Source organism: Pseudonaja textilis, chromosome 5 (assembly GCF_049901715.1).
Source record: "Pseudonaja textilis isolate UNSWEBS1 chromosome 5, rPseTex1.2, whole genome shotgun sequence".
Classification (NCBI taxonomy): domain Eukaryota; kingdom Metazoa; phylum Chordata; class Lepidosauria; order Squamata; family Elapidae; genus Pseudonaja; species Pseudonaja textilis.
Window position 1 is genome coordinate 73,416,872 of NC_141994.1, and position 21,716 is coordinate 73,438,587.

The 21,716-nt window shown below is 47.0% G+C and overlaps 1 protein-coding gene across 3 annotated transcripts in view; it reads left to right on the forward strand.

The window, feature by feature from the left end:
* The window catches only part of LOC113453205 (tubulin alpha-1 chain), a 37,498-nt gene that overhangs the window by 14,115 nt on the left and 1,667 nt on the right, over positions 1–21,716 (forward strand). The window contains exons 2-4 of one of the 3 annotated variants that reach the window (XM_087935361.1): positions 5,774–5,866; positions 16,983–17,226; positions 21,063–21,211. In XM_087935361.1, coding sequence (XP_087791487.1) covers positions 5,864–5,866; positions 16,983–17,226; positions 21,063–21,211 — 396 coding nt within the window. In that variant the 5' untranslated portion in view covers positions 5,774–5,863. Of the gene's footprint in view, positions 1–5,773; positions 5,867–6,014; positions 6,060–16,982; positions 17,227–21,062; positions 21,212–21,716 lie in introns of those variants that run through there. The other 2 variants (XM_087935363.1, XM_087935362.1) reach the window with 2 other exon arrangements.

The window sequence follows — 21,716 nt, forward strand, 5'->3', positions numbered from 1 at the left end:
AAAGTCACCCAGCTGTCGTTCATTCCTAAGGTGGGACTAGAACTCACCGTCTCCTGGTGATTGGCCCAAAGTCACCCAGCTGGCTTTCATTCCTAAGGCGGGACTAGAACTCAGCATCTCCTGGTGATTGGCCCAAAGTCACCCAGCCGGCTTTCATTCCTAGGGTGGGACTAGAACTCACAGCCTCCTGGTGATTGGCCCAAAGTCACCCAGCTGTCGCTCATTCCTAAGGTGGGACTAGAACTCACCGTCTCCTGGTGATTGGCCCAAAGTCACCCAGTGGCTTTCATTCCTAAGGCGGGACTAGAACTCACCGTCTCCTGGTGTTTGGCCCAAAGTCACCCAGCCGGCTTTCATTCCTAAGGCGGGACTAGAACTCACCATCTCCTGGTGATTGGCCCAAAGTCACCCAGCTGGCTTTCATTCCTAAGGTGGGACTAGAACTCACCGTCTCCTGGTGATTGGCCCAAAGTCACCCAGCTGTCGTTCATTCCTAAGGCGGGACTAGAACTCACCGTCTCCTGGTGATTGGCCCAAAGTCACCCAGCTGTCGCTCATTCCTAAGGCGGGACTAGAACTCACTGTCTCCTGGTGATTGGCCCAAAGTCACCCAGCTGTCGTTCATTCCTAAGGCGGGACTAGAACTCACCGTCTCCTGGTGATTGGCCCAAAGTCACCCAGCCGGCTTTCAGGCCTAAGGCGGGACTAGAACTCACCGTCTCCTGGTGTTTGGCCCAAAGTCACCCAGCCGGCTTTCATTCCTAAGGCGGGACTAGAACTCACCATCTCCTGGTGATTGGCCCAAAGTCACCCAGCTGGCTTTCATTCCTAAGGTGGGACCAGAACTCACCGTCTCCTGGTGATTGGCCCAAAGTCACCCAGCTGTCGTTCATTCCTAAGGCGGGACTAGAACTCACCGTCTGCCCTGGTGATTGGCCCAAAGTCACCCAGCTGTCGTTCATTCCTAAGGCGGGACTAGAACTCACCGTCTCCTGGTGATTGGCCCAAAGTCACCCAGCTGTCGTTCATTCCTAAGGCGGGACTAGAACTCACTGTCTCCTGGTGATTGGCCCAAAGTCACCCAGCTGTCGCTCATTCCTAAGGCGGGACTAGAACTCACCGTCTCCTGGTGATTGGCCCAAAGTCACCCAGCCGGCTTTCAGGCCTAAGGCGGGACTAGAACTCACCGTCTCCTGGTGATTGGCCCAAAGTCACCCAGCCGGCTTTCATTCCTAAGGCAGGACTAGAACTCACAGCCTCCTGGTGATTGGCCCAAAGTCACCCAGCTGTCGTTCATTCCTAAGGCGGGACTAGAACTCACAGCCTCCTGCCGATTGGTCCAAAGTCACCCAGCCAGCTTTCACGGCGAAGGCAGAACCAGAACTCTGTGTATATGTTGAGGACCTGTATCTAAACAAAGCAGAATAACTTTGAGCCTTGGGATTTGTGTCTTCAGTGAGTCCCAATGCTTTTCAGTGATTCGTTTATTTATTCATTTTCCTCTGTTTGCAGGGTCTTCCCCGCCTGCTCCAAAGTTCGGAAGAGTGAACCCCAAACTGCAGAGCTGTAGAAAAGAGGCGTGCCGATTGCCTCCATGAGCACAATTAAAAGTGCACCCTTTCATAAAATTATGCGATATCCACCCGCCCCCAGGCTGCCTAACAAGAACAGTTTATAACATGTTCCTGAAGGCCCAGAGAGGAGGCGCAGGAGTACATTTCCTGCGGTCAGCATATTCCATACTGTGGAGCAACGGTGAAAAATTAGTTTTTCTCTTCTGTGTTGCAAGCTTGTGCCAGGGCAGACCTAAGTCAGCTTTTCTCACGGGTCGGGCAGACCCACATTGGGTCAGGGGGTCCCCCGTGTAACTATCTCTTGCCCTGCACCAGGCGGTGTTTGGAACTGGCTTTAGAGGTTTACTGCAAAGGAGGGCAGCGCTAGTTTTGCCAAACAGCTAAGGCATCATGGGGTCCGCGGGGCTCTCTGAGCTGAGGGGTTTCCTTGCAGATGTTTTGTGGCCCAAGTAGGGAACATTATCAGTGTTAGAAGAGAGTGGGGTTTGTGGAGAGGAAGAGGAGAAAGAGAAGGAATAAAGGGAAGGGAAGGGAAGGGAAGGGAAGGGAAGGAAGGAAGGAAGGAAGGAAAGAAGGAAGGGAAGGAAGGAAGGAAGGCTGTGGGTCCTTACTGCTCTCTGAGCTTGGTGGTTTTCTGGCAGACATTTCGTGGCCCAACAACATCATCAGTGTTAGAAGAGAGTGGGGTTTGTGGAGAGGAAGAGGGAGAAGAGAAGGAATAAAGGGAAGGAAGGAAGGGAAGGGAAGGAAGGAAGGAAGGAAGGAAGGGAAGGAAGGAAGGAAGGCTGTGGGTCCTTACTGCTCTCTGAGCTTGGTGGTTTTCTGGCAGACATTTCGTGGCCCAACTAGGGAACATCATCAGTGTTAGAAGAGAGTGGGGTTTGTGGAGAGGAAGAGGAGAAAGAGAAAGGAGAAGGAATAAAGGGAAGAGAAGGGAAAGAAGGAAGGAAGGAAAAGAAGGAAGGAAGGGTTGTGGGGGTGCCTTGGTGCTCTCTGAGCTTGGTGCTTTTCTTGCAGACGTTTCATTACCCAACTAGAGAACATCATCAGTGCTAGAAAGGGGTGGGGTTGGAGAAGGAGGAGGAGGAGGAAGAGAAGGAGAAGGAAGAAGTGTGTGGTCCTTGGCGCTCTCTGAGCTTGGTGCTTTTCTTGCAGACGTTTCATGACCCAACTAGGGAACATCATCAGTGCTGGGAAAGAGGGAGAAGGAGGAGGAAGCTCTTTGAGGTCCTTGGTTTTCTGGCAGACGTTTCATCATCCAACTAGGTCACATCATCAGTGCTAGAAAGGGGTGGGGTTGGAGAAGGAGGAGGAGGAGGAGGACTGTGGGGTCCTTGGTGATCTCTGAGGTTGGTGCTTTTCCTGCAGACGTTTCATGACCCAAGTAGAGAACATCATCAGCGTTAGAAGGGAGTGGGGTTTGTAGAGAGAAGAAAAGGGGGAGGAAGGAAATTAGTTTTGTTTGCTGCTCAGAATTGGTTTATTTATTTTTGTTAAATTGACTTGCCGCCTGCCTCGTGGTGAGGCCACTCCAGGTAGCTTACCGCGATAAAAACAAAGACATGAAAGAAGAGCGAATGGAAATAAGATCATAGAGCCATAAAATAGGCAATGAAAATGAACATAACGCGATCACCAAAAAAAAAGAAAGAAGGGCGGGTAGAGAACAGAGAACGAAGGGAGAGGAGAGTTTATTTGGATGAACAGCTGTATAAAGTGGAGAAATAAACACGGTTTGGCAGCTTTTACAATTTTTGAATGACTAAATCTAAAAGCTGTTGCAGTTGGTGTGATAGGGAGTCATGACAGACGTACCGGGAGATGTTCATTGGTGGTTCGTTGGTCCCCAGGGACGTCTTGCAATCAATGTCTGATTTACAGTCGTTAGAATTGGAATTGAATCCCCCCCTCCCTCCTATCACGGATGATGTAACGTAGTTGGGTCATGAAATGTCTGCAAGGAAACAATCAAGCTCAGAGAGCACCAAGGACCCCACAGTCATCATCTTTCTCCTCCCTGCCTCTTCCTCCTCCTTCTCCTCCTCCTCTCCACAAACCCTACTCCAGCGGTCTTCAAACTTGACAGCTTTAAGACTTGTGGACTTCCACTCCCAGAATTCCTCCTCCAGTCAGGTTAGCTCGGGAATTCTGGGAGTTGGAAGTCCACAAGTCTTAAAGTTGACAAGTTTGAAGACCCTTGATCTATTCTATCTATCTGCCTATCTGCCTATTCTCCCTATCTATCTATTCTACCTCTTTATCTATCTATTCTATCTATATATATTCTATCTTTATCTATTCTATCTATCTATCTTTCTAGCTATTCTACCTCTCTTTCTCTATCAATCTATTCCAGGAGGTTTTCAAACTTGACAGCTTTAAGACTTGTGGACTTCCACTCCCAGAATTCCTCCTCCAGTCAGGTTAGCTCGGGAATTCTGGGAGTTGGAAGTTCACAAGTCTTAAAGTTGACAAGTTTGAAGACCCTACTCCCTTGGAGCGCTGATGATGTAACCTAGTTGGGTCATGAAACGTCTGCAAGACACCAAGGACCTTTCATTTCAACCCCAGGCTACAAATATTCGATGGCATGACAGACACAGAACAGAACAACAGGAATTCTTTATTGGCCAAGTGTGATTTGAAAACAGAAGGGATTTGTCTCTGGTTCATAAGCTCTCAGTGTACATACAAGCGACGAGGGATAAATCATAATCATAAAACAATCATCATCACAAGTCATATGGCACGACGCTCACCGATAGTCATAGGATACCAAATAAGTCATACCAAAAAAACATAATTAGGATACTAAATAAAAGCAGTCCACACAAATCATGATACGTGTTAGGGATACACCCTAGCAGAATCTGCAGGGCAGTCAGGCAGGCAGGCAAAATATGTGAGATAAACGTTTTTGTAGCTTACACTCAGTAAAACAGATACACAGTGCTAATTAAATAGTTTATTCCAGTAAGATTTATAGCATAGTCAAACAGTCCATATATCATTCACTAGTTCAGTCCGTCCAGGGATTATTCAGTTGCAAATTCCAGTGTCGAAAAAAAAGAGGTCAGTAAACTTACAAATATCAGTCCAGTGATTTATCTCCTTGCAGTAGAGATATGAAGAACTCAAAAACTCCTCTCTTCCTTCAGCAACTCAGCAGTAGGGGAAACACGCAGCTAACAAACCATCAACCATCCAATCCAGTAATTGTCAGCAATCAATCAGGTTCTCTTGCTCCCTCTTATGGTGGTTTCACACCACACCCAAAATTACATGCTTTGTAGTTTTAAAGTGACACACACTTAAACTTACAATCATAGTTTATATATATTATTTTACCCAAACTACGTTAGGTAACCTATGTTATTCCTAACAATACGCAAGGAACAAAGTGATAGTCGTAAGAAGCTAAGGACGTAGGTAATAGGACAAAGGAGAAGGATAGTAATGATATTGGAGCCCTACTGGGTGGTTTGACATCCCAGGGCATAAAACAAACACGGTGGGAATTAATTGTTCAGCAGAGCGATGGCACGGGGGGGGGAAAAACTGTCCTTGTGTCTGGTGGTTTCTGGTGTGCAACGCTCTATATAGTGTCGGTTTGAGGGGAAATGTTGAACCAGTTTATGACCAGGATGGGAAGGGTCTGTAGATATTAATTCCAGGTCAGGAGGGCTCTGCAAACATACGGGAAGCTTTCTGCAAATCATCACCTCTGCAGGAACCAATTAGAAAACCAAGGCTGGGCAATTTGGGGAAAAAAACAACAACTGTGGACTTCAACTCCCAGAATTCCCCAGCCAGCCGTGCACGGCTGGCTGGGGAATTCTGGGAATTGAAGTCCACGGGTGTCTGAAACCAGCTCTCCCCAGTCTGTTGCATTTCCGCTTAGCTCAACTTCGTGCCAGGCCGCTCAAACTGGGAAACCCATCGGCCTTTCCCATCCTAAGGATGATGGTGGCTCGGAGGAATTCCCTTGTGTGTTTGTGTGTGTGTGTGTGTGTGTGAGACTTCACACCCTCGAGACCCTTCCAAGCCGCCCCAGCGGGGAGGAATAAACAACAAGCGATGAAACCCGACCACGTTCCCTACCCCAATTTCCTCCCCTACCCATTCCCCTTATAAAAGTATGCGTCTGTTGCTTTAAATGAGCCCCGAAGACTTCATTTCTTTTTTTGTTTTTTTTTCAGGTGGAGTCTGGTCTTGCTGGGTTATAAATTTGCAGAGAGCAAAAAACTCCAGCAGCTGCTTTGCTGGAATCCCCGACACAGGCAGGCATCATGGTAAGCCCACAAGTTCTGGGGGTGCAAGAGGGGGCATCTCTGGGGGCAGAGAGAAGACGGGGTGGGTGGGCTGCCCCGAAGGAGAAGCAGGCGTCTCTTCGTAAACTTTTCATAAAGTTTAATATATATTTTTTCGGAAGCAGGTACGGCCGCAGATTTCCTTTGGACGGTTTGCTCCTTATAAGGCGAAAAAGTAAGCTCCAGGGAGGAAAAAAAGAGATATTTTGCTTGAGGAAGGGTGTTTCTCTGTTTTTGGGCTGCCTCCCCCCTATCATTTCTCAGCGCTGAGTCTCTTTGCAAAGTTTGATGGGTCCGGCATGGGACACTTTTTCCACCCCCCACCCAGTGGATATCTTCAGAGGCTAAGTGGGGGGAAAAAGGCGATTGTCCAGTAAATTCCACTATTATTATTATTATTGCCTCTTTCTCTGTATTATTTCACCCTGCTGCTACGAACACGGCGATCTAACATTACTGTACTTTAGAAGAAGAAAATTCCTCTTTCTCGCCTTCTGGATAAGAGGAAACTGCCATATTGCCTTTGTTTGCTGTAATCCCAAGGGTTGATAAGCTGAAGACCAGAACAAAATGTGTGTGTTTTGGGGGTTTTTTGCTCTCTCTCTCTCTCTCTCAAAAAAATTTTTTTACCGGAGGAACCGTCCCAAAGTGGGAAACTCACTTTAAAGTGAAATTAGAAACTGCAGCTAAGCGAAAGCTCGGGAGAGATTGTAATGATTGCGTTGCACGTTCATCAACTTTTGAGAGCGGGAGGGACTGCAAAAGTATTTTTTTTTTCCCCCCAAAAAATATTGGCAAACCACCTCGCTTTGAGGAAGAAAGAAAGAAAAAAAAAAGGCTGCTGTCAGTTTACTCTTGAGCTAGCCCAGGAAAGCTGGCAGAGTTTAAGGTAGATTGGAGTGCTGTCTCTTTCCTGGATTCTCAAGCAAAACTCGGTTTAATTGGATATGTCTATTTTAATGATAAAGGACTAGGGGTGACATCCTAGCAGGGTTCCAATATTTGAGGGGCTGCCCCAAAGGAGAGGGGGACGACTTATTGTCCAAAGTTTTTGAAGGCAGAACAAGAAGCAAGGGGTGGAAACTATTCAACGAAAGAAGCAACCTGGAAATAAGGAGAAATTTTCCAGACTGTGATAAGAATTAACCGGTGGAACGGCTTGCTAGCCAGAAGTTGTGGGTGGTTCATCACTGGAAGCTTTTAAGAAGAGATTGGACAGCTATCGATCTGAAACGTTATAGGTTCTCCTACTTCAGCTGGGCGTTGGACTAGAAGACCTCTAAGGATCCCTTCCAACTTCACTATTCTGTTATTATTCTGTCATTCAAGCCTTGGAAAGAAATAATAAACACGGAGAGAACCGAGCTAAAACTAAGGTGGAATTTCCTAACAGCGAGAGAAGAATTAACCAGTGGAATGACTTGCCTGCAGAAGCGGTGGCTGCTTTTAAGAAGAGATCGGATAGCCTTTTGTTTGGAAATTGTATAGGGACTCCTGCTTGAAGGGGGGGGTTGGACTAGAAGACCTCCAAGGACCCCTTCCGACTCTGTCCTCTTATTCTGTAGTTCAAGCTTCGGAAAGGAATAATAACTCATGAAGGAGAGAACCAATCTTAGAATTCAGGAAGAATTTCCTGGCTGTGAACTATTAACCAGTGGAACAATTTGCCACCAGAAGTTATGGCTGTTCCATCCCTGGAGGTGGTTTAAGAAGAGACTGGGCAGCCATTTGTCTGGAAGGGGAGAGGTTCTCCTGCCTGAGCAGAGGGTTGGGCTAGAAGACCTTCAGAGGTCCCTTCCAACTCTTGTTATACTGTTACCGGGAAGCTTGGGAGGGCGGAGGCGGGAGTTTAAATGGAGAAAGGGACTCCGGCCCCCTTTTAGCAAACTTAAAATATTTGTCATACCAGCCAAAACCTATTTTTGCCGTTTTTGAGGTTTGCGTGAATGAGGCAGCCGGTGGGAGCTGCCGCTCCAGAAGGGCCGTTCAAGCTTTGCCCGTCGAAATAACACAAATGCCAGCAGTTGTTTTGTGCCGAACAGCTGGTGCCTCTTGGCACATTTGTTGGAGCGAGCATGCGAGGGAAGCGCACATGGCCGCCGGGCGACTCCGGCAAATTGGACCAAGGAGGTCTCTACCCTAGATGGCGAGGCCAGGAGACAAAAGCAAAAATATCCGTAAAACTAGGCTTGTTCCCCTCACCTCTTTGGAAAAAGTTGTTTCCAGCTGCGGACTGAGGACCGGGCTAAAACATCAAACCATGGTTCTCCACGTGGCCCTCTGGATGAACTGGGTCGCGCAGTGAGGCTTTCGTGGTTTGTTTTGTTTCCATGTGGCTCAAGGTAGAGTAGAAATAGAATAGAGTTGGAAGGGACCTTGGAGGTCATCTAGTCCAACCCCCCCCAATTAGGCAGGAAACCCTACGCTACTTCAGACAAATGGTTGTCCAATCTCTTCTTAAAACCCTCCAGGGATGGAGAAGGAGGAAAAGGAAGGAAGAGAAGAAGGAATAAGGAAGGAAAAACAATAGCAGAATAACAGAATAATAGTTGGAAGGGACCTTGGAGGTCATCTAGCCCAACCCCCTGCTCAGGCAGGAAACCCTAGGCCACTTCAGACAAATGGTTGTCCAATCTCTTCTTAAAACCCTCCAGGGATGGAGAAGGAGGAAAAGGAAGGAAGAGAAGAAGGAATAAGGAAGAAAGAACAATAGCAGAATAACAGAATAATAGTTGGGAGGGACCTTGGAGGTCATCTAGCCCAACCCCCTGCTCAGGCAGGAAACCCTAGGCCACTTCAGACAAATGGTTGTCCAGTCTCTTCTTAAAAACCTCTAGAGATGGAGAAGGAAGGCTGGGAGGGAAGAAGGAAAAAGAATAGCAGAAGAACAGACTAACAGAATCAGAAGGGCCCTTGGAGGTCGTCTAGTCCAACCCCCCACCCCTGCTTAGGCAGGAAACCTTACGCTACTTCAGACAAATGGTTGTCCAATCTCCTCTTAAAAACTTCCTCGCCTTACGACCACAACTGAGCCCAACGTTTCTTGTTACGAAGGGAGAACTTCGTTAAGCGAGTCTCGGCTCGTTTTCCTCACTTTTCTTGCCCTCGTTGTTAAATGAATTGCTGCCCTGGTTCAGTTAGTCACATAGTCGTTAAGGGAATCCGGCTTCCCCATTGACTTTGCTTGTCAGGAGGTTCCCATGATTCCAGGACCGCCGTAAATACGAGTCACAGTTGCCAAGCCTCTTGAGTTTCGATCATGTCTCTGTGGGGGATGCCGCAGCGGTCATGAAGTGTGACAAAAAACACTCGTAAGGTCGCCGTTACAACCTTGAACGGTCACTAAATGAACTGTCGCAAGTCGAGGACTGCCTGTAGTCCTTGATGTACCAGCCGGACCGAGACCGGAAGAATTTCCCTTTGGAAGCAAAGTTGGTTGTTAAGTGAGACCGATTTCTTTTTTTTTGCGACGTCTTTGGGCACGACGGTTAAGCGAATCCCAGGCGTGAAGTGAATCGGTCTAGTTGTTAAGCAGATCGCACGGTCATTAAGCGAAGCCGGCTGGGGAGTTTGCACTGTGGGGATGCAGCAATAACAGATAATCAGAGTTGGAAGGGACCTTGTAGGTCATCTAGTCCAACCCACTGCCCAAGCAGGAGACCCTACACCATTTCTGACAGAAGGCAGTCCAGTCTCTTCCTGAAAGCCTCCAGGGATGAAGCTCCCACAATTTCTGAATAACAGAATAATAACAGTTTAACGGAGGTTGGAAGGGACCTTGTAGGTCATCTAGTCCAACCCCCTGCCCTAGTGGGAGACCCTACACCATTTCTGACAAATGGGAGTCCAATCTCTTCTTGAAAGCCTCCAGGGATGAAACTCCCACAACCTTTGAAGGCAACTTCTGTTCCATGGGTTGATTCTTCTCCCTGTCAGAAAGTTTCTCCTTATTTCCAGGTTGAATCTCTCCTTGGTCAGTTTACATCCATTGTTCCTGGTCTGGCCTTCAAAGATGCTTTAGGAAATAGCTTGACCCACTTCCTCCTCTCTGTGGCAGCCCCTCAAATATTGGAACATGGCTATTCCTGTCTCTCCTGGTCCTTCTCTTCACCAGACTAGCTAGCCTACAACCGGTCATCGTATGTTTTAGTCTCCAGTCCCCTCATCATCGTGGTTGCTCTCCTCTGTACTTTTTCTAGAGTCTCAACATCTTTTTTGATAGTGTGGTGACCAAACCTGGATGCAGGACTCTAGGTGTGGCCTTACTAAGGCTTTATAGAGTGGTGTTAGTACCTCACTTGATCTCGATTGTATCCCTCCGTTAATGCAACTTAGGATTGCATTGGCCTTTTTTGGCTGCTGCTGCACACGGCTGGCTCCTATTTAGCTGGTTGTCCACTAAGACTCCAAGTTCCCTCTCCCAGTTCCTGCTATTGAGCCTGGATTCACCCAGTCTATATGTGTCCTTTGGGTTTTTCTTGCCTAAGTGTAAGAGTTTTAATTTTCTCTCCATTGAGTTTCATTTTGTTAGTGTGAAAAATGGTCATAATTCCCTTTTGGAGGGCCGTTGAAACTTTGGTCGTTGAATGAATCATTGCAAGTTGAAGTGTATATCTGCACAGGGTGGTATAGAGGGTCCTCGGCTTACAACAGTTTGTTTAGCGACCTTTCAAAGTTACGACGGCCGCTGTAAAAAAGCGGTTTTTCCCACACTTACGACCCTTGCAACCTCCCCATAACCATGTCGTTCATGCATTCGGAGGCTTGGCAACTGCTTCATCTTTATGACGGTCGCACGTGATCCAAAGTCAAATGCCGACTCGCGTTTATGACGGCGGCAGCGTGATCCCCTTTTACGACCTTCTGACCAGCACAGTCAATGGGGAAAGCCGGGTTCCCTTAACGGCCGCGTGACTAAACTTGAACAAGTTCCGTGCTCCGCTTAACAACTAGTGGCAAGGAAAGTCGTGAAAATGGGGCAAAACTCACTTAGCAACCGTAATTTTGGGCTCAAGTATGGTCATAAGTCAAGGACTATCTGTAGAGCTAGGTAACTTGAAGCTTTTGAGTAACACACAGTTGGAGTCTCTGTAATTGGTGTTTTTCTGCAGTTTGGCAATGTGAAGTTGGATAGACTTCAACACAACAGTAGGAATTCTGGGAGTTGAAGTCCTCCTGTCTTAAAAGTTTTGAAGTTTGGCTGGTTGGGGAATTCTGGGAGTTGGAGTCCTCCTGTCTTAAAAGTTACTAAGTTTAGCCGGCTGGGGAATTCTGGGAGTTGGAGTCCTCCTGTCTTAAAAGTTACTAAGTTTAGCCGGCTGGGGAATTCTGGGAGTTGGAGTCCTCCTGTCTTAAAAGTTACTAAGTTTAGCCGGCTGGGGAATTCTGGGAGTTGGAGTCCTCCTGTCTTAAAAGTTACTAAGTTTAGCCGGCTGGGGAATTCTGGGAGTTGGAGTCCTCCTGTCTTAAAAGTTACTAAGTTTAGCCGGCTGGGAATTCTGGGAGTTGGAGTCCTCCTGTCTTAAAAGTTACTAAGTTTAGCCGGCTGGGGAATTCTGGGAGTTGGAGCCCTCCTGTCTTAAAAGTTACTAAGTTTAGCCGGCTGGGAATTCTGGGAGTTGGAGTCCTCCTGTCTTAAAAGTTACTAAGTTTAGCCGGCTGGGGAATTCTGGGAGTTGGAGTCCTCCTGTCTTAAAAGTTACTAAGTTTAGCTGGCTGGGGAATTCTGGGAGTTGGAGTCCTCCTGTCTTAAAAGTTACTAAGTTTAGCTGGCTGGGGAATTCTGGGAGTTGGAGTCCTCCTGTCTTAAAAGTTACTAAGTTTAGCTGGCTGGGGAATTCTGGGAGTTGGAGTCCTCCTATCTTAAAAGTTACTAAGTTTAGCTGGCTGGGAATTCTGGGAGTTGGAGTCCTCCTGTCTTAAAAGTTACTAAGTTTAGCTGGCTGGGGAATTCTGGGAGTTGGAGTCCTCCTGTCTTAAAGTTTTGCAGTTTAGCTGGCTGGGGAATTCTGGGCGTTGGAGTCCTCCTGTCTTAAAAGTTACTAAGTTTAGCCGGCTGGGGAATTCTGGGAGTTGGAGTCCTCCTGTCTTAAAAGTTACTAAGTTTAGCTGGCTGGAGAACTCAGTTGTGGTCATAAGTCGAGGACTACCTGTCCTCACGGGATTCACGGATTGATTGCAGCAAGTGCGCGTAAAATCGGTGGTGACCCACTTAATAACCACCTTGTTTAGTGACAGAAGTTCCAGTCTCAACTGTGGTCCTAAGGGCAACGATTTTACCTGTCGGGAGTTGTTCTTCGAATTCCAAAGAACCTCTTGCACATCCTACAAAGATCTTAGATACAACAAGCACTCCAGAAAGTAATAATCATTGTTAAAAAAACTTGGGATTTAAAGTTGAGGAGTCAGCCTTGGAACTCCATAGGGTAAAACATTCTTTTCCAATCTATTCTGGCAAACTCTCAAACGGACTAAATAATTCACAGATGTTCTGCCTGCAAACACACCCATGTTTTTCCCTCCTTTCCAGAGTAAGCAAAATTATGCAAATTGCAAAAAAAAAGAAAAAGAAATTGCTAAGCAAAAAAATGTGAAGGCTGATAAGCTGAAAGAAAAAGTATCGTAGCCAAATGTAGAGTTTGCACTGAGGCCGTTTTCTCTGTAGATTTTCCTAGGTTTGCAAAACCGTCTTTTTTTTTTTTTTTAAATCTACCACATTTATATTTTTATATTTATACTAGCTGGACGCCCGTGCTTCGCTACGAAACTGTGTGGTCGGGCTTACTTTTTGGGGAGGAAAATAAGGATAAAAAAAATTCTGCCTCTGCCTATGAGCATCCATTGGTATTCATCTGGCTAGCGTCCTGTCAGTGTGTGTGAGAGTTGAGGGCTGTTTAGAAACTGAAGCAGCATTTGCTGTGTGAGCAAGGAGACAGCAAGGAGCTTGGGCGTGGCTTAGCTCAACTGTTCTGTACTAAAGCTGCTTGGTGCTGTGAAACTGAGACTGAAACTCTTCTCCTCTGCTTGTATTTTGCATTTGGAAGAGATTTCTTTTCAGGTGGGGAGGGGGAGTAGAACTCCTTAGCATCAGAGCGTGATAACAACAACAACGATAATAATAATAATAATAATAATAATAATAATAATAATAATAATAATAATAATAATAATAATAATAATATAGGAAATGCTAATGCTCTGATGGTCACTTGGTAAAAACCTTTCTTTTCTTTTTTTTAAATATAGTTTATTAATTTTTACAATTAAAACCAGTCACAATACATACACAAATAAGCAAAAGAAAGAAAAAGAAAAAGAAAAAGGGGAGGAAGAAAGGGAAAGAATTTTGAGAAAGGAAAGAAAAAGAAAAAGGGAAGAAAGAAAGGAGGAGGTCACAAGGTAAAAAGTATTCTTATTTTAACAGTTTGCAAAATCTTCTTTTGTTTTCATAACCTTAACTTGTGTCATATAACCACCCTCATCACAAGTCATATGGCACAACGCTCACTAATAGTCATAGGATACCAAATAAGCCATACAAAAACCATAATTAGGATACTAAATAAAAGCAGTCCACACAAATCATGGTACACAAGGAAGAAAAATCCTTTCTTAGTGAGCACCTAGAAGCCAACAGGAACAGACATGCCAAATTTCAAGTTTGTAGGCTTTACAGTTCTGGAGATTTTGTGATGCTGCATGAGTGGAATTTCGCTTTTATAGATAGATAGATAGATAGATAGATAGATAGATAGATAGATAGATAGATAGATAGATTTATTTTAATGACTTGTTTTAAGATTTGGACTTGATTTGAAAGTGGATTTTAAAATGACACATACAAGAAAGACGTGGGAGAAAGATGTTACGCCGCGTGTATAAAAGAAATCAGCGGATGTTTTTATAGGTAAAAAGATAGACAGTCCTTGACTTACAACAGTTCGCTTAGTAACCATTTGACGTTTGAAATGGCACTGAAAAAAAGAACTTGGGACCGTTTTTCACAGTTATGACCTTTCCAGCATCCCCCCGTGATCAGGTCATCCAAATCCGGACAACTGGTTCATACTTATGACCGTTGCTGTGTCCTGTTGGAAGAATTATCCTTCTGGGTTCAGTTCCAAGTGGAGAAGATACTGGAAACATGGAGGCTGTTTGGAAACATGGTTTAATGTTGGACAGGACCGCATGGCTTGGAGCCCCTGGGTGAAAAAAAGGGGCTGAGAAATGCTGAGAGCGCCTGGGTTTTATGCCCTCGGTTGGGATTTGAATTGGAGCTTGTCTTCTGATTGGTTGTCAGGCTCCCATGGGGCCACGCAGGGGCAACTCAGTAGGTTGTCCTGAGTCCCAGGCTTGGTTGAGCCTTTGCTGGATGATGACGTCATGAAAAGGGCTTTGGGCAATTCCTATTATGGCTCCACCTGGGGTAGATCTTTGTTATGTAGAATAGGCTGGCCCAGGCCAGAGTAACGGTCCATTAGCAAAGGTTGGGGGTGGAGGGGGCTGAGTTTCTGCTTCTGAGGTGAGTTTCTGCCTCTCTATTTTTCTTTTTAGGGGAAATATTCTGCCTTTTTTTTTTTTTTTTTTAGTATATCCTAAAATATTTCATTTTCCTAGGAGGGGGTGGGTTTTAACTTCCAACATTCCCAAGGTCACGCGATTCCCCCCCCCTTTTTGCGACCTTCCGACAAGCCAAATCAACGGGGAAGCCAGATTCACTCAACAACCAGGTGACTAATTTACCAGCTGCAGTGATTCGCTTAACAACGGTGGCAGGGAACTTCGTGAATTCACTGAATGAATGTCTCGCTTCATGTTCAGACCAAGGCTTCCCTTGACAGTAACGATCAACACACTGTTCCCCAAAACCTGTTTTTGTTTTTAAATTTCAACAGCTGTGAATTTTAGTCATTCACAGCCCGTAATGAGTCTCCCAACAGTTTGTAAATAGCCCCACAAAAGTCTGCCACGGTCTTTTCGGGATAAGGCTGATAAGCACCCACCTTTATCTCCCTTGAAATGCTGCCAACGACAAAATTGCCAATGAGCTGTACGAGGCCAAACAGAGAACAAAGTCAACACAGAGCTTCAGAGTTTTAAACCGACCAGAACGAACAAAGTTGCTTCCTGCAAAGGCTCCTGTCCCTTCGCTCCTCCTTTAGGCCACTTGGGAGGGGCCAATCACCTCCAAGCCTTACTCCCGAATCGCCGCTTTTGATCGAACTGTTCTTGCCTTCTGGCAGCTCTGTACAAGCGCACACTTGGGAACAGGCTCCTGCTGTTCCTCTTCCTCGCTGATGTCAGATTCTGGAGGCTCTGCACAGAACTCCCTGTTCTGACCCAACCGGGTTCCCAGAGAGCAAACACAGACCAAGGCACCAGCTCCCCCACCCTTTAAGGTTTAATCACAATTCTGTTCCTTTAGAGATAAAAGGCTGCTTTTCCATCACATAGGTCCGACACGAAAGAGGCTTACGAAGTTTGTCAAGGCTGCCAAAAAACCCAGAGATAGGAACTTAATTGACAAGATTCTCCAAACGTGAACTAAGATGTCCACCAGTTGAGTTTCAGAGCTTCTTTGCTGCCTGCAAAGAACCCTTTTCCAAAACCTGGTTGAGGGAGGAGAGGCCATTACCTTGCAGCCTTACTCCTGAGTAGCCTGTGCTGCTGTAATTCTTTCCTCCGAGCGATCCTTCGTGCACGTGCCCTTGGCACAGGCTCCTCGGGAACCTCCTCATCGCTGCTGCCAGCCCTCCCAATCTCTGAAGGCAGAAGTCTACTCCCTGATGGTCCTGGCCCCTCCTCTGAGTCCTCGCTCTCCTCAGCCGTCTGCACCTGCTGCCGGCTAACCACAACACTCCCAGATGGTCCTGGCCCCTCCTCTGAGTCCTCGCTCTCCTCAGCCGTCTGCACCTGCTGCCGGCTAACCACAACACTCCCAGGTGGTCCTGGCCCCATCTCGGTGTCGGATGCAGATCCCTCGTCCGAGCCCTCCCCAGACTCCAGGACTGGCCCGTGTTCCTCCCCGCTGTCCAACTCTGCTGCCAGCTCTGCAGGCCACCCACAAACACTTAACGACAGAAATGTTGGACTCCATTGTCATCGTAAGTCGAGGACTGCCTGTCCAAATAAGAAACCAAGAGAATAACCTGGATAATATTCTTCCGACGGATACAGATCATCCTCGACTTACAACCCCAATGGAGCCCAACATTTCCGTTGCTCCGCAAAACCGTTCTTCAGTTTGGCCGCGTTTTATGACCTTTCTGGCCCCTGTTGCTAAGTGAAACATAGAGCAATTCAGCGGATATATTCTCCTCATGCCCCAAGAGAGAGAGAAATTATTTGCCTCTAGCTAGAATCGAACTCACAGCCTCCTGATTGAGAGGTGAGGGCTCCACCTCTAGGCCACCACACCACTCTAAATAGAATAGAACAAATCATCATCGTCGTCATTTAACGAGCCCATTATCCCTTGCATTGGGGTGGAGTCTGAGCAACTGAATGGAGCTAGCAGAGTTGTTTTACTGGCCGGATGCCTTCTTGTCACCAGTACGGAGTTTTGTTCAGCAGATATATTCTGATTGCTCAGAGAGAGAGAGAGAGAGAGAGAGAGAGAGAGAGAGAGAGAGAAATATCTGCTTCTACCTAGGATTGAACCCACAGCCTCCTGATTGAGAGGCGAGAGCTCCACCTCTAGGCCACTGCACCACTCTAAATAGAATAGAATAGAATAAATCATCATCATCGTCATTTAATGAGCCCATAATGCCTTGTATTGGGGTGGAGTCTGAGCAACTGAATGGAGCTAGCAGAGTTGTTTTACTGGCCGGATGCCTTCTTGTCACCAGTACGGAGTTTTGTTCAGCAGATATATTCTCATTGCTGAGAGAGAGAGAGAGAGATCTGCTTCTACCTAGGATGGAACCCACAGCCTCCTGATAGAAAGGCAAGAACTCCACCTCTAGGCCACCGCACCACTCCGAGGTTGTTGTTGTTGTTTTTTAAACAAAAACCAAAAAACGCTGAAATGCAGATGCTTAAAATTTAGCCAGATGTTGCCGACCCTGCCTGTTGAAGCCCTCTGCTCTTTTCCCAGAGGGAATGTCTCTCGATCCACATCGGTCAGGCGGGAGTCCAAATGGGGAACGCCTGCTGGGAACTTTACTGCCTGGAACACGGGATTCAGGCGGATGGCACCATCCTGGGCAGCCAAGCCCCTCCGAAGGTCGTGCCTGAGACCGAGCAAGTGGATTCCTCTTTCGAGACTTTCTTTTGCGAGACGGCTTCCGGGAAGCACGTGCCTCGGGCGGTCTTCGTGGACCTGGAACCCACCGTCATCGGTAAGTGACTTGACCAAAATCTCTTGGAAGAGGGAGAAGGAGGAGGAGAAGAAGAGCATCTCTTGAGGTTCTCCAACAAGGCTTAGATTACAAGGGCCTTCAAAGTTGGCAAGTTTAAGAGACTTGTGGACTTCCAACTCCCAGAATTCCTGAGCTAAGATGACTGGAGGAGGAATTCTGGGAGTTGAAGTCCACAAGTCTTCAAGTTTGAAGACCCCTGGAATAGATAAAGAGAGGTAGAATAGATAGAGAGAGAGACAGAGAGAGAGAATAGAGGGAGGGAGAGAGAAAGACAGGATAGAGAAAGAGAGGAGAAAGAGAGGTAGAATAGATAGAGATAGATAGATAGATAGATAGATAGATAGATAGATAGATAGATAGATAGATAGATAGATCAAGAGTCTTCAAACTTGGCAAGTTTAAGACTTGTGGACTTCAACTCCCAGAATTCCTGAGCTAAGATGACTGGAGGAGGAATTCGGGGGCGTGGAAGTCCACAAGTCTTAAAGCTGTCAAGTTTGAAGACCCTATCTCTTCTACGTCTGTCTGTGTATCGTGGTCTATCTCATCTATGTCTGTCTGTCTGTTGTCTCATCCATCCATCCATCCATTTAAAATTATGAGTTTGGTGGTCCCCGAGGTCCAAAAAGGTTGGCGACCCCTGCTTTGGAGAATAGCTTGGCACCCTCTTCTTTGGGGCAGCCCCTCAAATATTGGAAGGCTGCTATCATGCTACCCCACCCCACCCTACCATCCTTCTCTGTGTTAGTCTTTTGGATCTCACGGACCCCCAAACTCATAATTTAAAATCCCGCGGATCAGAGACCCTGGGAAAATCCCCCCAAAAAAGTCTGCAGGAAAATCCCTTATCCCATTTTCCTACCGATCGATCGTTCTTTATTTGGGATCCCAGGATACTATCTCCAGCTCCATTCTCAGGGGAGAGAGAGAGAGAGAGAGAGACTTTTGGCTTCATGCAAGGAAGCAGCAGAAGCCGCAGAAGTCTTTCTTTCTCTCCCCCGCAAACTCCGCCAGAAATGAGTCTTTGCAGCCTCTTGGAGCAGGAGGCCTTGCAGGGTCCCAAAGACTCATTTCTGGCGGAGTTTGGGGGAAGAGAAAGAAAGACTTTGGCTGCTTTCCTTGCGTGCAGCCAAAAGCAGAAGCGGAAAGAAGCAGCCCGGTGGCCAGGCCAGGTGCGTGGGGCACGTGGGGCAAGTCCTCCCCTTCCACCCTTTCCCCCCCTCCCCTCACTACCTCGTGTTGTTCACAATGCAAGCGACGCAAACCTTGTGTTCCCGCGAGCCACGTGGGCGGCCGCAGCCTTGTGTTCCCCCGTAGGCTGAATTAGTTAAGTTTACTTTTATTGTGATTGCACCTCGTACAACGCAATCAAACCTCATCTTCGGTGCACATCATGACCATGAAAATAAACACAAACACACCTCCTTCACACTCCCCATTAATTGCTTTTGGGGGGGGGACATGTCTCTGCGGACCACCAACGTTTTCTCGCGGATCACCAGTGGTCCGCGGCCCGCTGGTTGGTGACCCCCGGACTAGAGAGACCTTATGTGTTAGGTATCCAGGTTTAAATGCCGTCAATCATTTCTTTGCACCCTTTGAGACTGTGTCCTTCCTGACCCCTTGAAGTCTCTTTTGTCAACTCCTGTGTGGTTTCTGGTGCAAATAAGCGATTGTGCAGTTTTCGTGACAAAAGATGGAAGTGTTTTTTGTTTTTGTTTTTAACCATTGCTGCCGCCTTGTTTGGACTTCCCGGCTGAAGCCAACAATCGTGAGGTTTCCTGTTGGCGCCTATCACGCTCTGAAGAGGGCCCGGTCTGTGTAGCTGTAGAGATTAGGGAAGGTTAGCCAGCCCAGCTTTCTACAGCCACCCAAACAGTCACAGGAAATGCGGAAGGATGTTATTATATTTGCACTTGTGCCTTGGCCTGAAACGTCTTTTTGGAAATCGCAAGCTTAATTAAAAATAAAATGACAAAAGAAAAATATATTTCCCTAAACTGCAACTTTCCTTAATGTTTCTTGCCTGGCGCCTCTAAAAGCTGCTGGAATTTATTTATCCACAGCTGTCTTGAGGAAGCTTTTTCGCGAAGAGGTTCCTTGTTTTTCATGAAATGTGTATTTATTCCTTCAATCAAATTGCACGTATGAAATTTAATGCAATTTGTGAAACACGACGCTACTTATTTATTAAATAGCAGGTCTTCCCCGTGAAAGCTGGGGAGGAATTTGATCTCTGAACATTGGGGAAATTAAGCGATCTGCAATATTGATTGGCAGGAAGGAAGCTGATTTCACGATACACAACCTGACACAATCGGCAGAAAGCTCCAGAACCTCTGAACTGGGACACTCCCTGAGCCCTAAAAATGCACCACTTGTTAATAAATGGCATTTTACATACTCAAAATGATTGCCACAAACCTGATGTAGAAAACAAGTAAGATTGGGAAAAGTTGAACCAATCAACAATAAGCAATAGAATATTTGTACTTTTAAGGATCGAATTGTGGCGTCCTCGGTGCTCTCTGGGTTTCGTTGGTTCTTGCAGACGTTTCACGACCCAACTAGGTCACGTCATCAGTTCTGGAAAGGGAGTGGGGTTTGTGGAGAGCAGAAGAAGGATAAGGGGAGGAGGAAGAGGATTGTGGGGCCCTCTGTGCTCTCTGAGCTTTTCTTGTCGATGTTTCATGACCCAACTAGATAACATCAATGCATAGAAGCTAAGGCAGAAGCCTTCAAGCACTGATGATATTACTTGGTCAGGTCATGAAACGTCTGCAAGGAAACAACCAGAGCATTCAGGACCCCATAGTTGTCCTCCTCCTCCTCCTCCTCCTCCTCCACAAACTCCACTCCCTTCTAATACTGATGATGTTACCTAGTTGGGTCATGAAACGTCCACAAGGAAACTCCAAAGCTCAGAGTGCACCAAGGACCCCACAATCCTCCTCCTCCTCCTTCTTCCTCTTCCTCCTCCTTCCCCTACCCTACTCCTCCTTCCTCCTTTCTTCTTCTTCTCCTTCTTCCTCCTCCTCCTTCTTCCTCATCTTCTTCCTCCTCTTCCTCCCCCTCCTCCCTGTCCTCCTTCTCCTCCTTCTTCCTTCTCCTCCTATCTTCCTTTTCCTTCCTCCTCTTTTCTTCCCTTCTTCTTTCTTCCTCCTCATCTTCTTTTTCCTCTTCTTCCCCCTCTTCCTCTTCCTCCCCTCCTCCCCTCCTCTTTCTCCTCCTTCTTCCTTCTCCTCCTATCTTCCTCTTCCTTCCTCTTCTTTTCTTCCCTTCTTCTTTCTTCCTCCTCCTCTTCTTTTTCCTCTTCTTCTTCCTCTCCCTCCTCCCTCTCCTCCTTCTTCCTTCTCCTCTTATCTTCCTCTTCCTTCCTCCTCCTTTTTCCTTCCCTTCTTCCTTCCTCCTCCTCCTTCCTCTTCCTCCTATCACCCACTTCCTCCTCCTCTTCTATCGCCATCCCCACTACAAATAGCATTCCATTCTAGCACTGATGTTATCACCTAGTCAGAGAGCCCCCCAGTATCCCAAACTCCTCCTCCTCCTCCTTTTCCACACACATCCCACTCCCCTGTAGCACTGACAATATTACCAAGTGGGGTCGTGAAACGTCCACGAGGGGGAAAAAAAACGAACCCCCCAAGCTCGGAGATCCACAAAGACCCCACCATTCTACAGGAAACGCATTCTCCTTCCCTTCCCTTCTCGTAACCTTTCCCCGCGGCTCATCGACTGGGCGTTTTTCACAAGGGGGGGGAGGGGACTTTTGGTGGATAGGGCCCGTCAGCTCACCCTTCTCCCTCTCTGGCCAGATGAGATCCGCACAGGGACCTACCACTCCCTCTTCCACCCAGAGCAGCTGATCAGCGGCAAGGAAGACGCCGCCAACAATTACGCCCGAGGCCACTACACCATCGGCAAAGAGATCATCGATACCGTCCTGGGCAGGATTCGCAAAATGGCAAGTCACCGCGTGACAACCCCGCTCTCTTAAAACAACTGCTGTTTTTCAATTTGGGTGGTTGGGAGGCCGATAGGATGAAATTCCCCCAAATTGGCAGTCGCGTAAAATCTTCGCTGGGGTGGCGGAACGGGGCTTTGCGGGCCAGCGTCTCCTGTGGGAATAAACTTACTATTCCCACTTTTAAGACGTGTGGACTTCAACTCCCAGAATTCCCCCAGCCACTTAAAGAGCAGAGGTTCCGCAACCTCAGCAACTCTGAGACCCATGCTCCACAGAGACTGGACCACAATGGGAAAGCCTTTTCCCCTTAGACCCCCACCTACTGGAATTTCCTTTTAAATTTCCCCTTGGAGAGATAGTCCCATTTGCATGCACGCACGACTGGAAATCTACGGGTACTCCTTGTCTTACAATGGTACATTTAGTGGCCACAAACAAAGGGACTTCTGACTGTTTCCCACATTTACGACCATTACAACACCTCCCACGGTCCCATGATCAA